A 26,387-nucleotide genomic window follows, 5' to 3' on the forward strand; every position below is an offset into this window, starting at 1 on the left:
TACTCGACAAAAAACTCAATCTAATCTCCCACATCACTTCCATTGCAAAGTCTGCTCGATACCAACTGCGCCTTTGGGGTATTTGTAGCTTTTTTCCGGAGCAAGACCTTAAAACCCTGGTGGAATCGCTGGTCCTCTCCAGACTGGACTACTGCAATTCTCTTCTTACTGGCCTCCCCAGATCACACCTGTCACCTCTTAAATATGTTCTCCATTCAGCAGCTCGTTTCATTTATGGGGCCAAAAGAAGCGACCACATAACACTGATGTTATTCTCCCTCCGCTGGCTTCCCATCGAGGCTAGAGCTATCTACAAGACTGCCTGTATTACCCACAAAGCCTTGCACTCCTCCTCTCCATGCTACCTGGCGAATAAACTGAAACTCTCTGGAAGCTCTAGACCATCACATAATGTGGAAAATCTACTGCTTGAACCTCCCACTTTCAAGAAGGAAAGATCGATGGCTCAATCCTTTTCAGGCAACACAGCGAGAATCTGTACCTCACTTCCACCTCAGCTCCGGACCACCTCCTCCCAGGCCTTCAGAAGTGTTTGCCGTTTATTGCAGTATTATCCTTGTACCTGTGTTTGGTATTTTTTTGTAACATGCACACGCCACTTTTCTCTTGTAACAGTTTGCTACCTCTCGCTTTGTTTGCTGTAGATACTTAGTGCCAGCATTGCCTATGTAACGTTTGTTCTTGTGCGCGAGTGTCTGCCATATATTGCAGTATTATAGCTCTACTTGTACTTTGTTTGCTCTTGTAACCTGCACACATGTCACGTTCTCCTCTTGAACGCGCTGTATAAAAAAGCATAAATAAACAGCACTGGCCTCGATTGGCCCCGGCCCAGCGAGGCGACCCTGAGGCGGTGAGACAGAGCCGGGGTCCAGACCGGCAGGACACGGAGGAAGGAACTGTGGCGGTTATAGGGAGTTGGTGGACGCGAGACTCGGTGCGTGGGGTGGTGGCTCTGAGACTAGTGGCCCTGGGGAGGGGGCAGATTCACGGATTCCGAGCCTAGTACGGGCGGGGTCAAAGCCCCCTAGAGGTGAGAGGGGGCAGAGGGGAAGGCGGGGGCAACTCTGCAGCGTGCTGTGCGGCTCTGAAGGGGACATGAAAGACAAGGGGCCAAGGCGCGGATCGGGGAGGCCGAGAAGGGGCTGGCCAGGGTGCGAGGCATCCATCGGAGGCCAGAGGCTAATCCGGGCGCGCGGCTCCACGGCCCGCACTGACAGGGTTAACGCTCGGCGGCGGAGCGTAGCCTTGTGGGATGGTATTGTTGCAGCCGTCCCTCCCCCACAGGCGGAGCGGTGCTTTGTGGGAGCAGAGGGGCTACGTGAGGTTCAGCATGTGGAGCAGGGAGTGTGGTGAAAGCGGGAGCTGAGAGTGTGAGGGGTGCAGTGGAGGGGCGTCTATGCTGCAAGTACTGGGGTGAGTACACCTGATAATGCAAGAGTGAGCGGCATGTGAGTGGCGCACTGCACGTGCAGGAAAGCTTCGGCGGGGCGGAAGGGATTGCAGGAGCGTGCCGTGCCGGCTCTGTATTTGTGTGCAGTTGCAGGGCTGGGTTTGTTTGGGATCTGTGTGGGCGTGTGCATGTGCATGATGGTGCATGCCAGAGTGTTAGTTTGCAGAGCTCAGACGCCAGGTGTGGGCGTGCAGCAGCGAGCGCATGGCAGGTGACGAGGATCACCCGCTGAGTCTCGTGCCGCCGTGCACTCCGTGTCCATCCCGGACTTTCGTCCAGCGAACGCCTGCAATTGTAGGTGTTAGATAGCCCAACGCCAGGCGGCGGCAGGTGGGAAGAAGTTCATAGGTTGAGTGAGGGTGGGGATCATTAAACAGCTTTGTAGAGCGGACGCGCCGCCTCCATTGATTCCTGCATTGATACAGAGGGGGTTTAGTCTTCCGAGGGAAGGTGCACATTCCTTGCATCTTCATTGAAGTTTTGAGTGTGATGTAAAGACGTGTTACAGACATGGTTCTGCGCCCATTGTTGTTCTTCCCCTTTCACAAGAGAATAAAGTAACCGCTGTCAATGCCTCTCGAAGTTATATGTCTGTGCTGAAGCTACGCCCTTCCTGCCTCAGCACCCAGTGCTCCTGCTGTCACTGTGCATTCAAGTCTATCATCTTTGTTACAGAAAGAGCTGCCTAGGTTTTGCCAAGATTGGTTTTTGATCAGCACCTCGCCCGGTTGAGCGAGAGAACAAAACGTGGCTCCAACCAAACAAAGAGCGAGTGATGGGTTGCAGAGTGAAATTATGAATGAGTTATTTTGGAGTGGGACTAAAAAAGCTTTCGAAAATAAGTTGGTACCCTACTTTTTTTCAGACAGCCACGCAGACACACGAACACCCTACCTAAAAGGGTCTCTCAACACAGAAGAAATACGTGAATGATTCCCAATTATAGACCTAGAATAGAAGTCCTTTAAACGTTTTCGATGACATTGTATTGTATTGTATTTATTATTTGTAACGCGCAACTGTCACCCTACGGCTATCCTGGCGCACAAACAGGAGGTAGTCAGATGGTACAACAATACACTAGCTGTCGTGACAAATACAACAGCTGCCGGAACTATTAGATAGAATCACAGGAATTAGACTTTGGCGAACAGCCATGTTTTCAGGCTCTTTCTGAATCCCAGTAGGGTGTCAATTTACCTGATATTTTGGGGAAGCTCGTTCCACAGCCTAGATGCAGAAGTGCAGAAAGCTCTGCCTCCCATCCTCGATCTCCTGATCCTGGTAGTTGCTGCCAAACCCTGGCTAGAGGAGCGCAGGGACCTGGAGGGCTTATACCAGGTGAGCCTTTCCTGTAAAGGGATAGGTCCCGTGTTGTGCAGGGCTCGGTACACAATACATAGGGACTTAAAAGCAACTCTACTCCCGATTGGCAGCCAGTGTAGGTCTCTTAGCGCCAACGTAGTGGAGGAGCTGCGAGGTCTTTTAAGTGCCAGTTTGGCCGCTATAGACTGGACCCTCTGGAGCCCCTGTAAGATGTATAAGGGGGCCCCTAGATATAAGGAATTACAGTAGTCCAGTCTGGCCAGGATCACACTCCTAACTACTAGCGGTCTAGACTCATCAGGCAGAAGGGGCAAAATCTGTCTGAGCGCTTCAGCAGTCCAAAACAGACACTGATGGGTGGTGGTGAAACTTTATTGTATAGTTAATTAAAACCATTACAAAAATACAGATATGATAATATACTAAAAACACACTGATGTGAGAGTAATAAAATTTAGAATTGGTAATAAAAACAAGTGTCTTTCTAGAGTAAAGAATAACAATTCACTGATGGTTTTATTGGTCTGAGAGGTCATTTGGAGATCCGCATCAAACAGTACCCTTAGATTGCGCACGGTCTTGACTGGGACTGGGATGCAAGGATCAGCTCCCGGCGCAGGCTGATCTCATGGGAAGGTTGTTGACTCAGTTTGGCTGACGAGCACTAAACTACCTCTGTCTTCCCCTCAATAAATTGAAGGGAGTTTGTCAGCCACCTGGAGACCCTTCTCATGCAGTTCTGAAAGGTCTCCATGGTCACCGCCTGTCTTCCTTCTAAGGAGAACACCAGTTGCGTGTCGTCGGCGTAATTTATCAAATCTATACCATAGGATTTAATCATAGGGATCAGGGGCTGCAAATAAATATTAAAAAGAATAGGGCTGATCGAGGAGCCCTGAGGTACTCCATGACTTACCAGGGACTTGGGAGATGAAAAAGGTGCTAAGGTCACCACCTGTTGTCCACCTGTCAGGTAGGATTGTATCCACCTCAGGGCCTTGCCCTTCTCGCCCAGTTTTTCCAGCCTACTTAGCAGAACTGCTTGGCTAACCGTGTCGAATGCGGCCGACATGTCCAACAGCACCAAGACTGAGGAGTTGCCATTGTCGGCTCGCATTCGAAGGGTGTCCAACATGGTTGCCAATGCAGTTTCTGTTCCCTGGCCTGGGCGGAAGCCAAATTGGTCCTTGTCCAATAGGCAGTTGTCTTCCAGATATCCTGACAGGGACCTACTGACCACCTTTTCCACGATTTTTATCGGGAAGGGCAGGAGGGAAATGGGCCTGAAGTGCGCCGGAGTAGTAGGGTCCAGCGAAGGCTTTTTAAGCAGGGGGGTAACCACTGCCTGCTTCCATGCTTCCGGCACTATGCCTTCCTCAAGAGATTGGCGACAGATCTGATGCATCCAGGGGAACAGCTCTGGCCCATATTCCTTCCAGATCCTGTGCGGAAGGGGGTCTAGAGGTGGGCCAGACTGAAAAAGAGCTCCTCTGTAAGAGTGGTGAAGTTTTCCAGTGATGACAGTATTAGTAGAGGTTCCTCTTCTTCAATCTGTGCCACTGCATCTTTGCAGCTAGCCCTTTCCTCCTTCAGCCCCCCCACAATTTTAGCAATCTTTTCCTCAAAATAGATCGCAATCTCATCGCATAGTTCTTGAGTAGCAACCACCTTATTACTCGTACAGGTGGGGTGTGAGAGATCCCTTATGATATTAAAAAGGGTTTTAGTACTGTTGGGGGTCTGAAGAATAGTAGTGGCATAGAAGAGTGCCTTTGCTTTGGCAATAGCTCCTTTATATTTTGCCTGTTCCATTTTCAGCAGTTTTTTATCCGACTCTGAATAGCCTCTACGCCATTTCTTTTCAGTCTGTCGGCGTATATTGCGTAGGGATTTCAGCTCCTCATTAAACCAGGGGGCAGATGGTTTCCTCTTATTCTTTATGTTTTTCAGAGGGGCAAATTTATCCAGGGTATTTATGATGTGATTACAATACTTTTGATAGTTCAGGTCTACCGATTCCTCTGGATCATAGGGAACGTTGCTTATAAAAATAGGCTTTGTTTTATCCTTTGGTAATTTAGACCAATTCCGTCCCTTCCTATAAGTCCCTGAGCGCTCACTTCCGTTCCCCTCGGTGGATATGGAGATCTGGAAGTGGATTAAGGAGTGGTCGGTCCAGTACTGAGGTAGGATATCAATCATCTTAGTCTCAGTCTGATTGGCGAAGACCATATCTAGGATATGTCCCCCTGAATCCCATTCTGATGGTACACCATTAAAATCCTTGTTCTCACGTCAAGTACCACTCACGTGGTCTGCACTTTCAGCAATTCATCCAGCATTACTGTTGCCATCAACATGAAAGGAGTGTTTCTGTGGGAGGATTAAAGGGTTTTAGAGGCCCTGGTCAAGACTTATTTGGAGGGCCCCTATGGGCAACGCATTTGAATTTTATTACCAATTTCTTACGAGTATAAGTCTGCATAAAGCCCAAAAGTACTACATTTTTGGTTAAACTTTAACAAGGTCACAAAAATAGTTGAAATGTTTTCCTTTGGACCCCAAAAATCCTTACAATAAAACTAGTTAGAGGGACGGGTAGTGTGGTAGGCAGAGAGTGAGATACTTTTAATACACAGAAGTCAAATAAATAGAAAGTTTACTTTCTCGAGGAACCCCTCAGGTGTGGGGGGCGACTGGTCTATTGCCATATTTTAATGCTCCTTAAAGAAGATTAGGTAAGGCATCTAAGTGGGTACCCATGTATCTGGGCATTCCCCGCTGGTGAGGGAGGCAACAGTAGGATAGGGCAGAGGTAATGGGAGGGATAAGCTCAGTAGGCATTAAGCTCAAACAGGTTTATAGGAGGCTCTACGTTTGACAAGACTAGAGTGCAACAATAATTTTGTCCTCCTAGATTGAACTGCGCCATTGGTCCCCAAAGGAAAGGATTTGGGCAATATTTTAATTTGGTTCACCGTTATAAACCAGATCAGTGTATATATTCCCGTCTTTGTACTATGAATATTTTAGATTGAATAGGAATTTTAGTGGCTATGAGATTATGTTCTATTTTTATGACGAAAATCACTCATTCGGATTGGGTTAGACCGAGGCACTTGGCACATCATTATTATTATTATGTTTCTTATATAGCGCCTGAATCGACCCCCGAAGGGGTATCTCTGCGCTTGCCTTGGGAACCCGTCCTGGCTTTTCCCTGTGAGATAGCCCCTACAGGGCATCCCCAAGGTGAAAGCCAGGCATCCCGCAGCGGGGGGCCGTTGTGGAGATTAAGCAAGCTTAATGCCCAGAGTTGCAGAGTGTGAACCCATGATTAGGTCAGGCACCGAAGCGAGAATTATCGAGTCCATGGACATTTGAGCTCAAGACCCTGCCGCGTCGGGAATTGAACCCTGGCCCTGGGTCTGACCTCTGCTTCAGGGTCTGCCTGCTCCAACCAGTGAGCCACACTTCCGCATAGGATACCTGAATAATGGACGATTGTTGATTCTATTGTTTAATTAAGTTTTGGAAAATGTAATGTATCATGTTGATACAATAAAAATGCTAAGTAACTGCCACTTTGCCCATGCCTTAAAACATCTCCCAGGTTGGCTTGCATGTTTTTGCTAATGTTTGCATCGGTGCACTGTGTTCCAGCAGTCACGCGCCTTTGGGCTTGTGAATGGCTCCATCAGTCACAAGTGCTGTCAGATACCTGAAAAACGTGACTAGTAGCGGATTTAGTTGACAATGCACAGTCTTTCCTGATGGGAAGGAGGCACGAACAGCTGACAATGTGGCTTGTATCGGAGAGTGAATGTGAGCAAAATATCTAGCTTGAGAATTGTGTTAGCGACCCTAAATTCCCTTTATGAGCAATGTGTATACTATTTTTGGCCTCCCGTAAGCATTTTCTTAGTGCTGAGGATTGTTTTGAGTTCTAGTGCCCAATGTGACAGAGGTGCCATGTAGACTCTTTTCGGAACTCTTTATAAATTAGAATAAGGGGTTTCCGGACGCCTGGGTTCACTACCATCTGATCGATCGTTTACAGATAAAATACTTTTACATTGATAAAATCTTAAGCTCGACATGGCAAGTACCTCAGCATGGGCAGTTTACTATTCTAATAGAAGTTCTAGCGAATTTGGGTGCAAGAACGTGTTAAGGCTACAGTGGCATTTTTGTAAAAGTTTTGTCTGATATAGAAAGTATTGTTGTAGTGATGAATGTGTCCCGCCATTTAAGCCTTGTTCCAGTGAGCTCCATTAGGCCTGCCACTTACCTGGTTGTATACTGTGTGATTGGGGCACCTATCTCTGTGAAATGTGCAGCATGTGTTAAGATTTGGGAGTTGTTAATTTTCCTCTTTATTGATGGAAACGAGTGGGGTTCGGCCATGGAAATATTGTAAGCACATGACATGACCACCATTGCTTTCTTTTCTCAGACAAGAACAAAATATTAAAAGTTTTTTCTTTGTGTTTTTTGTCTTGCAGCTTGGTTGTCTCTGCTCAGTACTTCCTTGGGCAAGAGTATTTCTGCTTCCCTTTTTCGTTACTTGCAACATAGTTTCCTCTCAGCTCTTGCGCTCTCTCTAACTTGGCTCCAGGGATGGTTACCTCTGCAGTCCTTGTTCCCCTCCCTTTTCGTAGATATTTTTAGAATAGCCTCATGGGCTTCCCCACCGGCAAGGAAGGCGGGCTCCAGTGGGTCTGAGTGGGACCAGTTATGAGCCTGCATAGGCTGCATACAAGAGTATTGGCCCTTTGGTGTTAATACATTTTGAAACACAATGTTAGCCTTGTAGCCTTCCTTCAGAATTGGTGTTTGCATCACTTTAAAGATTCTGGGGAGGCTTTTTGGTGCTTTTTTTGGGTTGGGAGGGAAATAAGTTCCCTTCGCTTTCTAACCTTAAGTCTTACAACTCTTCTTCCCTGCACCTCTCCTTTGTTCACATTCCCGACTCCTAACCCTGTCCCTCCCCTTTCCATGAACAACTTTAACTCGATGAGCCCTGCAATGGAGGAGAAGGAAGAGCCCCCAGCTGCCTTCTTGCCCCTGGACCTCTCTCTTCCACCGGCATCATCCTTGCTTGAAGAGCGGGAGCTTCGCGGGAGGGAGTTCCCTTCTTGGGAGGCGTTCTGCACTTACCTCGAATCCTGGTGTGAGCAGAAGGCGACCATCTTCATTATCCGGGAATTTATACCATTGAGCCGATGCGAATGGGCGGCAGACCTGATGAGCCCCGAGGCGGTTGCAGCTCTCAAATACAGCTACCTCCGACTTGTCTGCAAAGGAAGGAGGCGGTCCAAGAAACTGGATCCAGGGTAAGGCCAACTTGCTGTGGTGACACGTGCAAAAATGTATGATTCTGAACTATTAAACTCTAGGGGGCTTATGCACATATTAGTAGATGGGCAATATTTTTGGCTGTTGGAATTATGTCTCAATTGATACCTAAGTTATGTGGCTGGGCTGTTTAAATTATGCATCAAGTAAAGGCCCATTATGCAGCACTTTATGTGGCAGTGTGATCTAGCTATTTTATCAATTACTAGGCGTTTGAATCAAATGGATGGCAGTGCTATTCCAATTTAGTCCATTTGTAAAGCACATGGCTACACGGAGGCTTCCCAGTGCTGATCCAAACCAGCATATCCTATAGACCCGGCCACCTGAGAGCTGAGCGAGAGGCAGTTATTGAACGAATAGCCATGTTTTAAGAGCTTGCCTGAAGGACGATGCTATTGGATTGGCAGGGAGTTTCATATTCTGGGCCTATGAGTTTTTAAAATAATGACCACCCTGTCTGGATTGGTGCATCCTGCTTGTCGTTGTTAGAAAGGAGGTGGCAGATCTCAAGGATCTGCCGGGGTTGTATGGGTCGAAAAGCGCAAAGAATTTGCGGTGCCTTCCTGTGAAAAGCCCTGTGTGCAATGCACAGGGATTTGAACCGTACCTGTTGTTCTATGAGTAGCCAATGAAGGTTATATATAACAATCATTTGCAATGCAATAGGTCTCACATTTACAAGAGTTTGAGCTATTAGCAATGCAATAGCTTAAACTCTCGCAAATACGAAACCTATTGCATTGCAAATTACTAGCGCCCATGTGGCGCTTTTACAAATTAATGGAGGCCGTGATTCCTTTTCTTTAGACAAGCCACGTCTAAAGAAAGGGGCGTGGCTGACATTAAAGTGAAACCGCGGCATGGGGCGCTTTGACAAAAAAAGCATCCGTTTGACAAATCTTCATTTTTTATTTTTTTTGGGTAAAAGTGCCTATGCCACTCTTTAACTTTAATAGCGACGTTGCACCTTTCTTTAGACATGGCTTGTCTAAAGAAAGAGGTGCAGCCTCCATGCATGTGAAAGCTCTGCATGGGTGCTAGTAAACAAAAAAAATAAGTACGCGCAGCCGCTCTACTTGAAGGGGACCATGCTGCTAAAATAAAGAAAAAAAGAAAGAAATGCTGACGGTATAGTTAATAGCGGACCGCCATTAGTAATTCAAGTTAAAATAAAAACGGGCAGTGTGCTGCGACGTAGTGGGTGGTATATGGGCAAATCATTAAACAGAATACTGCTCACAGCCAAGATAAAGCAGACCGTGGAACAAGACTAGTAAAAGGTCCAGTCGTTATGGGAGGTACCAAATGCAGACAAGGCAGTACAGAGGAGGGACTAACAAACCTAATAACGACTCCGAAGCCAGCGTTTACGAAGGACAATTACATAAGCCAATGACAAATGTGGGCGGGGCTTCAAACCCATACTCCAACACTGCATGCCTCACAGCAGCGCATGCGATGCCCAGGCTCGACCTAAAAAATATATGGACACATAGAGAAAGAAAATATACACAATTAGCAGATCACATTTCAGATGGTTGCACAGAATGTGCTGTTGTGCATACTGCCATTTGGTTTGGTCCTGTTTTACTGCTCTGTTATTGCTGCGCCACAAAATAATATTTTGACGCCGGCGCACAGATATCTCAATGCATTGAAGATACATTGATGCTTTCAAACTGACCGTGGAGAAGGTTATATGAGAATGCCTTGAGTTGGGGAGGTGGGAGGACTGCATATGGGGAATTTATAGTCAACACCCCACCCCCGTTGTGAATACTTGTGGTCAGACTAGCATTGGCTCTGTAAACTGTTTGTCCCAGGAGCCACAACGAAAGTGCCTGCCCATAAAATAACACTTTCTTTTCAAAGAAGACCATTAGGCACTGATGGAAGGGAAAGTGGGCGCTCAGTTCCACAGTGCTGCGACAAACCACTACTGAGTCCCCAACTGCAGAGGAAGCCGAAGGAGCGAACTCTGTCGATGAAAAGAAGATATCCTCCTGTATCCTGGATACTCATAAGGATTGGAGGCCCACTTGTGTGTTTCTCATTGCTCCAGAGACCTCTAGGAAGGTGTAGTAGCAGACTGACAGGAAGCCAGGGTGATTCAAACAAAATGATGCTGTCTGAAAAGTCCTAAATTTCGCCAGTTCAATGCAGGGTATGCATTTTCACTGGAATGGAGGGAACAGACACCTAAAGTTCAAAAGGGGTGATTTTTCTGAGAGGAGAGGGGGCGTGACAAGTAAACTCCCTGAGCTCTCTTTTATTGTTTCTAGATGGCCTTGGTAGAGCATAAAGACAGAACATATTCTGGTCATTCGTTTCCTAGAAAGCTTAGGGCTTTGCATGAGGACGCTATATGAGTAGGGTCACCCCCACATTGGTATGACGGCGGAGTCCCTCCATCTTGTGTTGAAAACGTGTGCCATTGCAAAAGACTCTGACCATGCAGCATAAACATGTAACATATAAAAACAATGTCTCGACAACTCGGCCAAAGAAGCACTCTGCACACTAAAACACCTAAAAAATATCCAACCTTTCATTCCCCCTGAAGATTTTAAGATGGTAGTGCAATCACTAGTCCTCTCAAAATTGGATTATGGTAACTCCAAAAATTCACCTTGCCCCCTTAAGTTCAGTTCTCAACATAGCAGCCCGGTTACTAACAGGTTGCAAACGGTTTGAGCACATCACACCGGCTCTCAAGAGCCTCAATTGGCTCCAAATCGAAGGAAGAGGTTTCTAAAAGACTGCATGCGTCACCCCCAAAGCCATTCACACACATAACCCCAACTATCAGGAGAGCAAACTTTCCAAAGCTGGAAGAGCCAGATCTCTAAGGAGCTCCAACTCACTTCTTCTCATACCTCCCAAACTGAAAAAGAAATTCTCCCAAACACGCTAATTTTCTTGAAATGCTCCCAGGACCTGGAACTCACTCCCTAGAGACCAGTGCTGCAACCCCTCGTTTTCCTGCTTCAAACAGAACCTCAAACACCTACTGCTTAACAAATATTTTACCATGCACCCTAACTGAGATATGTTCCCAAAGCTCACACCCATTCTGACTTGACCAGTTGCAGCTGTCCATTTAATGTTTCAGCTGTGTACTGTCTTGTACTCTATTAGCCCACGCTGTACCTATGTCTGCATACTGTAACTAACTTTGCGCCCTACTTTCTTTTCTCTGTATTTATGCATGTACCTCATTCAAATGATCTTGCATTATATGCAAAGCACTCCGATACCTTCTGGTCTAGCTAGTGCTATACACACATTATAAATAAATTAATGAATACTCAACGTTATGAAAGATCACATCCGTGAAGTGGAAGTGAAAATGCCTGGTTACTGGGGTTGTGGAATGATTTTCCATGTGATCGTTGGTTGGCCATCTTCCAGCGTCCCTACATAAACTCTTTGCCCCTGAACTATGTTCGCATTGTCCAGTAATTGACAGTCTCTGACTACTAGTCAGAAGCAGTATCCGCTTTTTGCTCGGGGGAGGGAGTGCTCTTTGGGTGCCCTCCTCCTGCTGAATGACAGAATCGTGAATCATAAGTAGTGAATCTGTTATTGTCGAGTTCACTGAGGGGCAAAACATGGCCCCTTGCGAAAATGGGGGCTTTAAACTCTAAATTGCACACGTAGTAAACGCTCTTTGACATCTATCTATGTCGTCTTCTGCACAGTGTAGGGACGGCTGGTTCACCACCAGTCCCAGCAGTAGCTGGTCTCTAGGGTGTTGGTGAAGAGCCCCAACAAAAAGAGTGTTTGTCCCTTTGTCAGTCTGAAGTTGAGCAAAACTACAGAGTGGCAGCAAAAGCCAAGCAGAAACTGTGCATCCGTTAGAAGCATTGTGCTGGCATGTAAGGCAGTACTAGCCAATTTGGGGCAGTAGTACATGATGTACGTGACAAGATAGTGTTTTACAACATACAAAGTGTTTTTCCTAAACATGCCTGTGTAACTTTATTTTTCACCTTGTTCCATCAAAATGACATGAATACTGACTGAGAATATATTTGTAAGGGGCAGGATTAAAAAATGAAAGGAACTGGAGTGTAGAGTTGAAAACGAAGCTATATTACTGCAAGTGTTTTGGAAAATGTGAAATTGCGTGCCCATATTTCTTACCCAACTTTTGTACTTGTGGCTTTCTAATTACATTTTAGAGAAATTGTATGTTTGTCACCAGGCAGTATGGCTTGCTTAGCCAACAAAGAAAGTATTGACATTTAGGGAAGAAATTACCTTTTGGCTTTACGGTCTAGAGGCTCCCCATTTGGTTTTATAGATACCTTTCATGCTTCAGCCCATTTGTTTTAGGGGCTGTGAATTTTACCTTTTACACTACTGAAATGGACTCCCTCTGTGCATTTTCTGTTGTGGGAGGAGAGGGCAGTCCCAGGGTGCTTCTATTCATCTGGATGTGTTGATCTCGGCAGAGGTTGAGGAATGTTCTCACAATAAGATAAGTATGCTACTCTCATAAACCTCAGGATGGAATGGCTTGACCCTGCGACCAGGTCTACCTTTGCGATAATCCCTCTGGACCTCTCACTCTTTTAACCCCATCAACCAACAGGTGCTAATCGAAAGATCATCAGTATTAGCCTGCACAAGCAGAACTGCAAGTACATGGTTTGTTCATTCTTACCAAACCATTCTCATCAAGTCAACTAGACCCACATCACAAACAAACTTCAGTTATGGCATTTCAGTCGCTCTGCCTTGTTACAGATGCTATTCTGTTTTGGACTCCTACAGGATATGTTCCAAATAAATCTGGTATTTGTAAAGCGCAAACTAATCACCCCTAAGGATCTCAAGGTGCTGGGGGCCGTCAGGGAGATAAAGTGAGCTATTGCCCAGAGTCACATGATGTTGAGCTCCGCTGCTGCTAGCCCTGGGGATTGAACTGCGAGCCCGCGCTCCGAAATCAGCTGCTCTGGCTGCTGCGCTACACCTCTTATCAGATTTAGGCTGCAGATAAAAAATGTTATTCCTCCAGCATGATGATGAACCTAATAAGGTGCATAGCATATCTCTCTGCCTTTCACAGGTTCACAGTTAGATGACTGACTGTTACTCAAAGAAGACAAAAATAAATTTTTGCTTCTGAGTTCTTTAACACCCTCCCCACCCCTTCATCTTGGCTTGAGGTATGGGTTCTCCTGAAATCCCTGTGGAATAAAACTTCCGAAATGGGGGTACTCTTTGATAGGTTGGCTGATTTATAGAAGTCTACGTACACCACCCAGCGGTATCTTGATGTTAAGATGAAGAGCTAAAACACTGGCACGAACAACCAGGGACAAATTAAAACAAGAAAGATTTTCAAATTCTCCTAGAATCCACACGGTTACTGGTTTGCTGAAAAGGTTGTATGTAATAAAGTAGAGTTTTAAAATGTCGACAACATAAAAGTCAAGTTTAAATTGTCAAGTAGCAATATTTTATCCTTCAGTATTTATTACCAATGGCAATTCCTAAAATGTTGACTTTTCAAAGTCGTTTTTTTATTACTTGCATTCTTTACTTAATTTAACTATACTCTAATAGTCACTTAGTGACCCTAAATGCTTCCCAACTATGTACCCTAAAAACCCAAGCTACACCTTAATGCTACCTTTCTCTAAACCCTAAAAAAACTATCCTTTAATGCTATCCTTCTCATAGCCCTAAAAATCCCTTACTACCGCTTAGCACTGCTCGTCCCTCAAACCTATAACCATGTACTATCTCTTAACGCTACCCATCCCAGAACCCTAAACAACTACCCCTTAATGCTACTCTTCCCGAAACACTAGAAAACATTTACTAATCTCCAATAATGACCCCTAAATGCTGTCACTCCAGCACATTTCATTAATCTCCAGGAGAAGCAACTCAGTCCTATCGTGATTGAGCTTAGGAAAGTTATGGTCCACCCTCTGCTGGATAGCCCACAAACAATCTCACAGGTGTATCATGGAGCTGGGAGCATTTTTGTCTAAAAGGATCACCACCTGCACTGTACTCATCAGTACAGAAAAACACGTGGCAACCAAAGACTGGAAAGATGCTAAACACACACGATGAATGGTATCAGGCACAGTAATGATCCCTGAGACGTTTCACCTGCTTGGGGACACTTTTTTTAGACCAGGAGGAGGAGAGAGTAAGATACTGGGATATTTCTTTAAGAAAACACTTAACCCCTTCCATGCTGATGACGAGCTGGACTCGTCATGGCGTAGCCTCCTCGCACGCTGATGACGAGCCCAGCTCGTCATGTAAAGTGCGTTTTCGCAAATGCTAACGTGCGAGCGGAATTCCGCTAGCGCGCATGGTGTTAAACACATGCCCAACTTGTTCCCTGGAAATTCAAATCTGACACATTGTTAGCAGATGGGTGTGATCTGCAGTATCAAACTTGGCAAAAGAATCTCGCCTTCTGTGTCCACATCATCTAAGATATCTCTGAAAATGTCAATCACAATTGCTGAAGCTGTTTCTGCTCTTCCCCAGAATAAAACCCATTTGCCATTCATCTAGCGCATTCTTCTCCAGAAAGGCAGTAAGCAATTTGGGGACCAGCTTCTCTAGATTTTGCTGAAAGTAAAGTGAGGGCCACACAATACTGTGAGGGCAACCTGACAGTCGCGGCTGGCATCTGTGGGGGAGTGGAGGGGCGAGCAAATGGGTGGTGGGTAAAATAACCCACTTGCCTTCAACATGGCCTCCCCCTCGCTGCACGTCTTCCTCCTGCAGGCTGATGTTCAGCGCGGGCCCCAGCCGACTGCCTTAACCAGACCTGGTACTGCTCATGCTCCTACTGTTGACCAGCATAAGAGAAGCACCAGGATTGAAGGGCGTGGCCACTCTCAGCGCTCCTGAGGGCACTGGCTGTCTGTCTCAAGACAGCTGTGTTATAGCTTTCAAAGTATGCATGTCTGGCTGCAAGACGGCAGGGCATAGGAACATGCACACTTTGAAAAGTGCCCAGGCATCCCACCGTCCTCGCAGCTGCTGACTCTGCAAGTTCCACCCCGTCCTGACCCTCGATTCGGGACAGGTAAATAAAAAAGAAAATGGTAATTTTATTTCCATTTCATTTTTCATCTCTGTTTATTTGGGGGGCATTGTAGGTGGCGGGGCGACGCTCCTCCACTCTCACGGAAGAGCCGACTTGCCCGTCCAAGTTAAAAAAGCAGTTGCTTGCTAGTAGGCAGTGGGGACAGTCAACCTAAAACAGGCTGGACCGAAATCACTATGAAAATACATATTGGAGACCAATTTGCTCTTTTGGTCTTGTGTGACTAGGGTAAAGTTGGACTGTTCTGCATCGTTCTGCAAGATACGTTGAGGATACTTTTTCTTTCAAAGGATTTTGACCGAATTAAATACCGGCAATGATAGCTTAAATTTAATGGTGAATCAAATGAATTGCATTTTTTTTTTTACAAATGGCGGTACTGTGGCTTTATTGATGACCCTGATATGTTCAGGTGTATGTGTGGCTTTCCACCCGTGGTGCACTGTTGAATGTCCCCATTTTTGTTAGTGAAAATGTCTTTGTATTCCTGTCAAGTCAGCCAAGTATTAACCCTCTTTAGCTTGCCTACAGTAACGAGAAAGAGTATGTATGTACAGTGTCTATTACAAGCTGGAGTGCATCTCATTAGCTGTTGAAAGCCTGTAAACATATTCTGGCAGCTTAAATCAGTTTTGTGCCCTTATCACACAGCCCGGCTCCCAATGAAGCAAAGAACAACTTTCAAAAACTCTTGGCTTAATTTTAAAGTTGATCCATGGTCGATCACCTAAATTAACTCACAGCATTGTTTACCGCTGCTGTCCAACTGGGAAGTTTGAAGTCTGCCAACAAATGTCTTGACTATTAGCCTGAACAGGTACATAAAGGTTTGGAGGTCAAACTCATTATGTGCGGGGCTTCTCCTTGTGGAATTTCCTACTGTTACATATTAACACTTGAGGGGGGTCTTCGTCAAAGCAGACAATCCTTGAAGACATGCCTATTCTCCCTGGCATTTGGGTAAGACCGTCTTCAAGGCGTTGCTCTTCAGTTGGCCCTTGAAGTTGTGACAGGCAGAAGACTGAGACCATCATGACGTAGTTGCCCTTTTCATGACTGTTCTTGTTGGGCTCTGTCATGAATCGTTTTTTCCCGGAGTTTTATATACAGCACTAACTTGACCCAAAGGTCAGGGCGCTTTACATGAGCACCAGTTGCGTTACACAAGCACACATTCATTTTTGTTTGGGCGATTAAGTAATTTGCCCAGAATCACAGGATGTTGAGCGTCATTGCCAAGACTTGAACCCTGTTCCCCAGATATTAGCTCGACTGCCCTAGCAATTAGGCCAGATCCTCTCCCCATCGTTTGGAACACATTTGAAGGCAGACATCCTCAGCATGCCTCATCCGTACCTGATGGACTACTGAGTCTACAGCATCAGATGTTCGCAGAGTACTGTCCTGCGACCCACTGTTCTTTAGATGTATCCAATGTATTCATACCACAAAACTACCAGAGGATTGTTAGCGGTGCTTCCCAAAAACTGTAAGTAAATTATATTTACCATCATATATATGTAAATGGTAATTTGCTCAGTCCCACCACCTGCCTCACGTTTTCATCATCTTAAGTGTCTCCTTTGTAAGTGTCTCCTTTGTAAATAGCTATCACTTGAAATACCTGACTAGTCAGTTGTCTGATGTAGACAGAAACTCTTCCTCTCTTTTCTAGTGTATATGTTTAACCAGTTTTGTTCCAGCTGTACATTCTAATCCAGAAACATTTTCCTTGTGAGTTTGTGTATCACCTAGTCAGGCTCCCTCAATACACTCATTGTGCCTACTGATGGATCAAACTCTTTAATGGAGATGAACACCAAAGAACCCCAAGAAGTAGGATCCTAACGATCCCTAAATGTCCCATCATTTCACCAGCAATCTCTTAAATTATTGACCTGTGTCATTAGCTCACTGACTTTCAAGGTTTCATCCACTGGTTTGTTGTCCAACTTTTTTTTTTGATTTGGGGAATTCTTGTGTTTTACCCTCAATGGCCTGGAATTTTGTGGGAACCCAAAATGACGATGGACTGGGATGAGGCCAAACTATTGCCAGTGTCTGAGATTTAGTTAAGCATTTCTCCCATTACGTTTTAGGTCTGAACTTAGGCAAAACCGTTTGAATTTGCTAAAATTGTACATATTTGTACTTGGAAGCAATTTCAGCCAGTCCTGTTCATCCAAGGGATGTTGTTGTGTCTTTCACATTTTTCTTCCACTCTCTGCACTATACCGCGTGGGGGGCAGCCCACTTCAGCCATTTGCTAACTTTGTTAAGACTCTTCTGGGTCAGATAGGCCACGCAAAGTTTACAGTACCCCTTTTTGCTTTCACAGAGCAAAAAGGAAACTTCCTCTTACCCGTCACCTCCTGATCTTTAAAGGCGTTCCGGGGCATGTCTGGTTAGAGGAAATGGATCAAAACTGTTCTTTTTATGTTCAGAAAGATTTTATTAAGTTTTAAGACAAAATGAAAAAAAACAAGTACAATACAAAAAAGAAGGAAGTTACAAGCGTAAGTGATCAAATAATCAATAAGAAATGCATTAAACCAAAATTCGCAATAGTGATATATAGTAATAAAAAGAAAATCGCAAGTGAAGAGGAAGGGGAAGGGGGAAGAAGGGGGGGTAGAGGGGAGGGAAATAACATGTCATAGGATCATAAATTCATAAAAGACAGAGTTACAGTGAAAATGTAATGTAAAAAGAGAACATAAGAAAATATATAACAATATCATTGCAGAACATATGAATCAATAGGAGACCAAAACGACTGAAATGATTGTGAATTATGAGTGACGCCTTTAAGAGATAGCTGTGCACCTCTCCTCGTAAAGGTGATCCATGACCACCAAGCATGGACTGAAAGAGAAGAAGCATCTTTCCAACAGAAAGTAATGGATTTCAAGGCAGCTGTGATTAGAAAATTAAACAATTTTGCCTCTGACTCAGTAAGGGGAAGAGTTGGGGCAATCGATTTGCAAATTAACAAAGTAAAGGAAATATCATCTTGTAAAGGTAAAATTTTCTAAATTACACTCCATACTTCCAACCAAAATGTCATAATAACTGGATAATCAAATAACATATGGCGAAGTGAACCAGGGCTAGCGTTGCAGTGCCAACAAACATCAGAGGGTAACAGTTTTGCACGACATAGACGTGATGGAGTCCATAAAGTGTTAAATAAAATATAAGCATTGGTTTGGTAAAGGGACACTGGGAGCCAGCCAGAGATACTGTTAAGCCATATAGAGGACCAGGAGTCATCTGACAGGGAGAGGGAAAGTTCATTGTTCCAGAACGATGAAATAATCTGTATATTGGAGCCCTGTGAGGTGGTAAGTTTTTTTTATAAAAAACAGAGACAGCTTTTGGGGGCGATGTTACAGCTGTAAGGTAAATTAATAAGTCATTTGTGGTGGAAGAGGGAATACCATTGGGGAAGGAATCCAAAATAGAGTTACATAAAAATTGATATTTCAAAAGGTCAGTAGCTGGGATACCAAACTTTAACTGTAGCTGCTCAAAAGGAATAAAAGCATTACCATTAAATACATCTTTAAGATATAAAATCCCTTTTGAAATCCAAGAGGACCAGAAGGTAATGTTTCTGTTCAATTTAAGTAGGGCACTGTGCCATAAAGACAAGTGGACTGTGGAGAGTAGGGGTAATTCAAAATTAGAATCTAAATCATTAATTATCAATCTGGAGGACTTAATGATAGAGGAAAGATGAACAACCTTCGCTGTAGATGACATCGACATCAAGGAGGGTAAAGAAAAGGGCCGCACAATGGAGGCTTCAATATCCAACCAAATTGGAGGTTTTACCATATGTGAAGTATTAAACCAAAGGGAACTCTGCTTTAAGATAAAAGCTTTATGGTAGAGGTGAAAGTCTGGAAGGGAAAAACCAGCCTGGGACTTAGGAGTTTTTAACTTCTTGTAAGCAATACGGGGGACTTTGTTAGACCAAAGGAATTCAGATAAGAGTGTCAACAGTTTTATAAAATCTGAGAGGAAATTGGGTGGGGATCATAGCTAAAGAGTAAAAGACTTTTGGCGCTATATTCATTTTTATAGATTCCATTCTTCCCCACCAAGTGAGATAAAGGGCAGACCACTTGGACGTTTTGTTTTTAACCCCTTCGCTGCGGATGACGAGCTCAGCTCGTCATCAGCCACGGGTGGCGTGTGCTGATGACGAGCTGAACTCGTCATGTAACGCGGCTTTTTAAAAAAAGCCGCACAGCGCAAAAATCGCCGCAGCAGCGATGCTGTTAATGTAGTCAATTATGAAATCAGAATTAAGTTTTAATGTAGCTGGCAGCGATGAAGCAAATAGAATACCCAAGTACTTAAGTTTAGTTGTTTGCCAAAGAATATCTGTGTTCGGGAGCATCTCCGAGGTACAAAACATATTTAAAGGAAAAAATTCAGTCTTGCTCACATTCAATTTGTAACCTGAAACCATAGAGTATTGTGCAATAATATCTAATAGGGAAGGAACAGAAGAAAGAGGGTTATTAATAAATAATAAAACATCATCTGCATAGGCTAAAGTTTTAACAGTTACAGCATTGATCACAATACCCTGAATGTCATCACAAAGGCGAATATAATTAAGAAAAGGTTCAATACCTAAGAGAAATAACAGTGGGGAAAGGGGACAACCTTGCCTAGTACCTCTAAAGAGAGGAAATTGACTAGAAATTTGACCATTAATAAACAAACGAGCAGTAGGGGCAAAATATAAAGCAGAAATCATACGAATAAAAGGGGCACCAAACTCAAAGGACAATAAAGTTTTAAATAAAAATTGCCAGTGAATCTTGTCAAATGCTTTTTCTGTATCTAAGGCCATCACTCCCGCAGGAGAAGTAAGGTGAGAACTTTGTTCAATAATGTGTAGTAGAGTTCTAGTATTATTAGCAGAATATCTATTTTTCATGAAACCAGATTGATCTGGGTGAATAATGGAATGGAGGACAGGAGCTAATCTGGTAGCAAGGACTTTCGCATAAAGCTTACAATCCTGGTTTATTAGGAAGATGGGACGATAATTAGATACCAAGGTAGGATCTTTATCAGGCTTGGGCAGGACAATGATTAAAGCGTCTGTAAAAGAGCCTGAGATAGTACCAGAGGAACCAAAATGAGAGAAAAGTGTATTCAAATTAGGGAGGAGGTGAGATTGAAATTCTTTATAAAATTCTGCTGGGATACCATCCGGACCTGGGGATTTATTCTTGGGAAGTGACTTAATGGCAAGCAAAATTTCCTCAGAAGTAATTGGTGAATCTAGACCTATTCTATCTGATAAAGAAATATGGGGCAAATTGCACTTATTTAAAAAAGAATCAATTAAAGATTCAGGACAGGTGTCAGGTTTACTATAAAGGGTAGAATAAAAACGTAAAAATTCTTGTACAATATCGTTAGGATCAAAACTGTTCTAACGTGGGCCAGATTAGAGATGCACTCTAGGAGGGTAACTCCTCAAGTTGCTCATAATGCGGCTGAGACCATGTGGCAAGGGCTGAAGAGCTGTGTGTCGGGGTTGGGTGTACGGGTTGATGCAGGCTGTCTGTCCTACTGAACGCATCCTCCTAGCTCTACCTGTTGCTACTCCCGATGGTGCACCAAAAGTTAATCTTCATCAGGGGTCCTACACTCCAGGGCTCAGTGCGTTGATTTGCGGGGTGTTCTCCTAGTTCTAAAAGATGCAGGATTCTGCCCTCGGACATCAAATCTTCACTGAGACTGCAAGCAGCACTCACGTGCTCGTGAAGTTGACATCGTGTTGTCAGTCTTTCTGAGCTTATTTTATTCTCCCAGGGCTGCCTTGGTCCACTACCAGTGGTGCAGCAAGGATTTATTTTCCACAGGGCAGATACCCAGCATGGTTCACTGCATTGGTTTGGGGTTGTTCTCCCAGCACCAAAAGAAGGAGGGACACCAAATCTTCACTGAGACAGCAAATAAGGCTCTGACCCTCAAACACCTGCCATCTTGCCCTCCTGGATACCCTGTGTATGCCTTTGTGTGCTACATTGGTATGATAAAAATAAAACAATAACAAAAATGACAAACTATAAATCGGCAAATTTCATCTTTCTCACTGTCAGGTTTGAAAATTGCCAAACGAGATGTGCCCAGATGAATGTTTTCCTCACAATGATCAGGAAACCCCTCTTACAAAATATAATACACAGGTACAGAAAACATGGGCTGACTTCTCTGCCATTCATACACATAGAATTGGCAGTGAGTGCCCGCAGCATTTCACTTGTGATAATGGTTTTTCTTATTAAATATGTGGGTCAAATATTGCCTTCTTAAAAGAAAGAACTGGTTAGAGTAGGGATATAACCTACTGTACATTCTTTATTGTTCCATGATTGCATTCTCCTGATCGTTTATTGTCCTTTTAAGTTCTATTTCAGAAAACTGTGTGTCAATTCTACGTGATAATATCACAATACTGTGTTAGAATCTGTGATATTGCTAAACGAACACTTGTTAATCTCAGGGAGGGATGGATAGCACTCCAGGCATTCAGGAAGACCTAGAGGCAATCATGTTAGAATCCTCCATAGAAATTGTGTCTATACTGTAAAGAAAGTTGAGGATACATCCCAACCATTCAATACGACCCATATATTTTTTCGAAGAGCAATAAAAACAGGTCTGTTGCCTGCACCCGCAACCACTTTTATTCCAGCCACTGTTCAATTGGCATTAAGGCACATCTGGTACAAGAGAAATGTATTCGAATGATCACCTACTAAAGCACCAACAATCAGTATGAAGGGGTTGTAGTAAAAAAATGATTTCCCAAAAACAGACCATCTGTTGTGGGATTTTAATCACCAGCAGTTTTATTGCTTTGCTCTCAACGATAAAAGTACACCTATGCGCAGCAGGAAGGCCAGAGCACCCGTGAGGTCCTGATACGGAATACCCAATGCTTCCTTTCCACATAAGTAACAGCATCCTTACACTGCCCAGTTATGGGACCTGGGTTGCAAAACGCTTTGGGGCCACCCCAGTTGTGGCGACGCAATATGTAAATGGCAAATAGAGTACCATACCAAATGTTTAACAAGTAAAGAGAATAATAGTACATCAGACCAAAATTTTGTTACTTGCAACTCCCAAAACTGGATGCAAGTGCTAACAGACAAGGCAGCCGCAAGGATGTCCCTTTCAGCAGAACGTTAGAGATTTGCACTAAGGTGTTTCACCGCAAAAACGCACCTATTACTCCTTACTGCATATAAGAAAATTATACAATCGGTAATTAAAGCTTGTTGGGACTAACTCGGGCTCCATTAAGGTCTACTAATCCTAGTTTTGAAGGCGACTCTGGGTGACTGAGGTTCTTTCGAACATCTTTAACCTCCCGGTAATCACTGTAGGTTGTGTATTTTAAGTTATGCTCTATTACTGTCAAGCTACTAAGAACGAGAATGTAGCTCACCTAAAATGCCATTTCAAACCTCATGGTATCCATCCTATTTCTGCGTATGTTGTCTATGTACAGCGTCTCTGGGATGCGCTTTCCAGTTCCAATTACTCATATTTGTATGTATTTATTTATTTATGCGTTTTTATATAGCGCGGACTTTACCCAAAGGTGTCAGAGCGCTTCACAATAGGAACAGTAATGATACCACATGAAGTTGGAACCTAAATGTGGTTGTACTCGCGAGGCTAGTGATCCAACCCCTTTGATTCAACCACCCAGTTTCTTGAAAGATCCACTAAACGCTCTGGAGAGATGCTAACACACGTTAAATGCCAGGCAGCAGCAATGTGTCACTTGGATCAAACCAGAATCCGGAAAGCAGAAACCATGATGTGCCAGATGCATAGTTCATTTTATACTACATGGTCATAAGAGCGACACGCAGAGTTCTTGGACGGTTCCTCTGCAAGTCCTGTAAAGCTGAAACTTGTGCTACTGCGCACATTGTCACCAAATATTATCGAATCTGTTCTAAGTTGAAGAGGCGTTTGGTGCAAGAACTGCTTAAGGACCTATTTGCAAGCACTCCGGCCTCAAGCCCACTTCCATGTAGAAGGGTGAATGCACAACATGTGACTACAGGAGCGTCCTTCTGCAGATTACATGAGATGCCTTCCTATAAACATTTGGTAGTCAATCCGCTGTGATTTAGTTTTAGACACGCTAGAAATTGTATGTTTCGCCAGGTCTGTAGGCACATGGAAACATTATCCACTACATTCTGCGCAAAATAGCCTGTGCTGTAAATATGTTAAAATTAGGAAAGGAAAGTGGACACTGGGCTGCTGTCGGGGTCTCTCTAAATACCAAATACATCTGATGGTTGCGTCAAATTAAAATGACTTGTCTTTCTACTTCATGGGATCTAATCCTAGATATACCATCTCTCTATGCCTTCGTTTTTTCGAGAATTATGAATAATTCTGCATGCAGACTTGATGTCAGACAATGCAAAACATTTACATTTGTAACTGGCACTATACTACAAAAACAGTTACAGGTAAGTAACCTCTTCAAACTTCACAATGATATTAAAGAAAGAGGCGCTCTGTAGGAGGACAGTACATGCGTGTAGAAGAGCAGTATGTTGTCATGATTAGTTGTGCAAATAGGGGAAATATTAACTTAATGCTAACACGTAACACAGAAGAGGCTTACACACGTGCAGGCCTGTTTCATTTGCTAGCGTTGCTTGTGCACAAAGGGGAAGGAAGGAAGGGTGGTGGTCTGATTTGAATCTGAAGTTGGGCACTTATTTTTGATCTTAAAATGTTAATAACGTTTTGTTTCTTTCTCTTAGCGGTACAGAAAAGAAGATTTGCCAGAGCAGCATTGCAGTTCGATTGAACCAGAGAAAAGATCATCTGGTTATTGTGGACTGCAAGTTCACACACAACCATGTACTGTGCCCGGATAAGTTCAAGCGCCAGTTTAAGAAGGGTCAACTGCTATCTCACAACTCCCTATCCTTGAGCAAGCTATCCGTGGCTATTCGTAAGCCTGGCAAACCTGGCCGCCCCTCCAAAGCAGAACGGCAGGCCATGTATTATCTTTCCCAGCCTCTGCAAGATCCTCTTGCACCTGTGCATCATTCACCCCAGCCAGTGATTCATTCACCCCAACCTGTGCATAATTCACCCAAGCCTGTGTACCTTTCACCCAAGCCTGTGCATCATTCACCCAAGCCTGTGCATCATTCACCCAAGCCTGTGCATCATTCACCCAAGCCTGTGCATCATTCACCCAAGTCTGTGCATCATTCACCCAAGTCTGTGCACAATTCTCCACAGCCTGTGCACAAATCTCCACAGCCTATGCACCTTTCCAACCAGCCTATACACAATTCTTCACATCCTGTTCAATATTCCCCCAAGTCCATGCAACAGCCCTCTCAGGCCATAGATGAGCCCTCCCAAGTAGTTCACCATCACTCCCGAGTCATGCGCCGTACCACACAGGCTGTACGTCTGTCCACTCAGGGCCTTATACGCCAGTCTTCCAAGGCACTACGCAAACCATCTCTGACCATTCGAAATCCCTCCCTAGCTGTGCGCCATGCTTTCCAGGCTGTACGCCGCAATGCTAGAGTTGTGCGCCGAAACACTCGGCCTGTGCGCTCCAAGAAGGTTGCAAAGCAGTTCCTGGGGGACCATGACATTCGACGTCTCCTCTCATCCTGCAAAGGCCGTGATCTTGATCTACAGGAAACCTTAAAGGCATTGGAAGGACTTTTTGCCAGCGATCCTGCTTCTAAAGTAAAAGTCATCTTTGTTAAAAATAATGCCATGATTCAAACAGTCTTCATCCAGACCTCGTTGATGAGGTCCCTCTGCCAGCGTTTCCCAGAAACACTCATATTTGATCGAATGATGGGCTTCAATGAGGAATTTGCTCTATTCACACTCCTCTGTGTGGATGCTAACAACAGGGGCAGGGAGTGTGCCTTCTGCCTTGCACGAAAAGGGACACCTGACCTCCTTAGTTTCACCCTTTTGTCATTAATCCAGAGCATACCAGAGGTGAAGTCTAAAGTGATATGTGTCTCTGTTGGCGTAAGAGTCACTGATCCGGGGGTAGTAAACGAGTTTCTGCCTGGTGCCCGTGTTCAGCTATGTCGCTTGGAGGTCCTCGGGGCCCTTTTGAATAAGATACAGGAGATTGGATCTGCTCAGGATGAAAAGTCCTGGCCACTTCTCTGTGACTTGGCTTCCTCCAGCTCTCAGGAGGTATACGCTCAAACAATGGAAAAGATGCAATTCGCCTTCTCCCGGGAGTTTATGAGGTACTTCCAGGAGTACTGGCACTCATGCCGCAAAATGTGGGTGCCTTGTTGGGGGCCCGAGACACAGCAAGGAACCAACACACTTATCAGAGAACACCAACAGAAGCTGGTCTCTGGCTTGAGCCCCTCGCCCACACTTGGACAGTGCATTCTGGACCTGGTGGCAATGCAGGCACCAATGGTAGACTTGGAGAACTTAAATGGGGAGGAGGTGGCTGCCTGCTACCGATCTGTTTGTAATCCTGAACCCGCTAGACTAATCGAAAGAGAGCTTGGCGTGGTCTGCCAGGGATCCTACAGCATCCAAGGGACAGAGGACGGGTACACTCTCGGGGATGGCACTTCCAAGTATTTGCTGGACCATAAGTTGACCACCTGCAGTTGTCTTTTCCATACCTCCAGTTTCCTGCCATGCCGCCACCTCTTTGTCACCCGATTCCGCACAGGTGATACTCTGTTTGATGTAAGCCTTCTGCAGAAGAACAAGACTTCCTTGATCAAAACGCTTCAAAAATGAGCAGACTGTTAAAGAGTTTTGTAGTGTGCTATTAGAGGGAGAAAAATGTGTTGTGTGGTGTCCACACGTATTATGGTTGACAGTTACCTCTCACAAGCAGCAAATGTTGAAGGGAACAATTGTAATAATTTTCGGCCGTTGTAGTCCAAAATTTTGTATGTCAGTTTTTTGTATTTTTGAGCAGCAGTAAAAGTGCTGCACAATAGGGGAATAACTTGATTTATATAAATAAAAAACCTGAAAAGGTAACTTTGCGTTCTTCTCACTTTCTCGTACAATTTTGAGCAGTCAGAGGACTTC

At 44.4% G+C, this 26,387-nt stretch overlaps 1 protein-coding gene across 1 annotated transcript; it reads left to right on the top strand.

Moving 5' to 3' along the window:
- The first annotated feature begins 1,306 nt into the window (after nucleotides 1–1,306).
- LOC147701864 (uncharacterized protein ZSWIM9-like) lies at nucleotides 1,307–26,333 on the top strand. The gene is made up of 3 exons (XM_086930498.1): nucleotides 1,307–1,437; nucleotides 7,306–8,136; nucleotides 24,089–26,333. The coding sequence occupies exons 2-3, from the start codon at nucleotides 7,799–7,801 to the stop codon at nucleotides 26,085–26,087; spliced, it is 2,337 nt and encodes a 778-aa protein (XP_086786624.1). The 5' UTR covers nucleotides 1,307–1,437; nucleotides 7,306–7,798; the 3' UTR covers nucleotides 26,088–26,333.
- The last annotated feature ends 54 nt before the right edge of the window (nucleotides 26,334–26,387 follow it).

Source organism: Lissotriton vulgaris, chromosome 7 (genome assembly GCF_964263255.1).
Source record: "Lissotriton vulgaris chromosome 7, aLisVul1.2, whole genome shotgun sequence".
NCBI classification, from domain to species: domain Eukaryota; kingdom Metazoa; phylum Chordata; class Amphibia; order Caudata; family Salamandridae; genus Lissotriton; species Lissotriton vulgaris.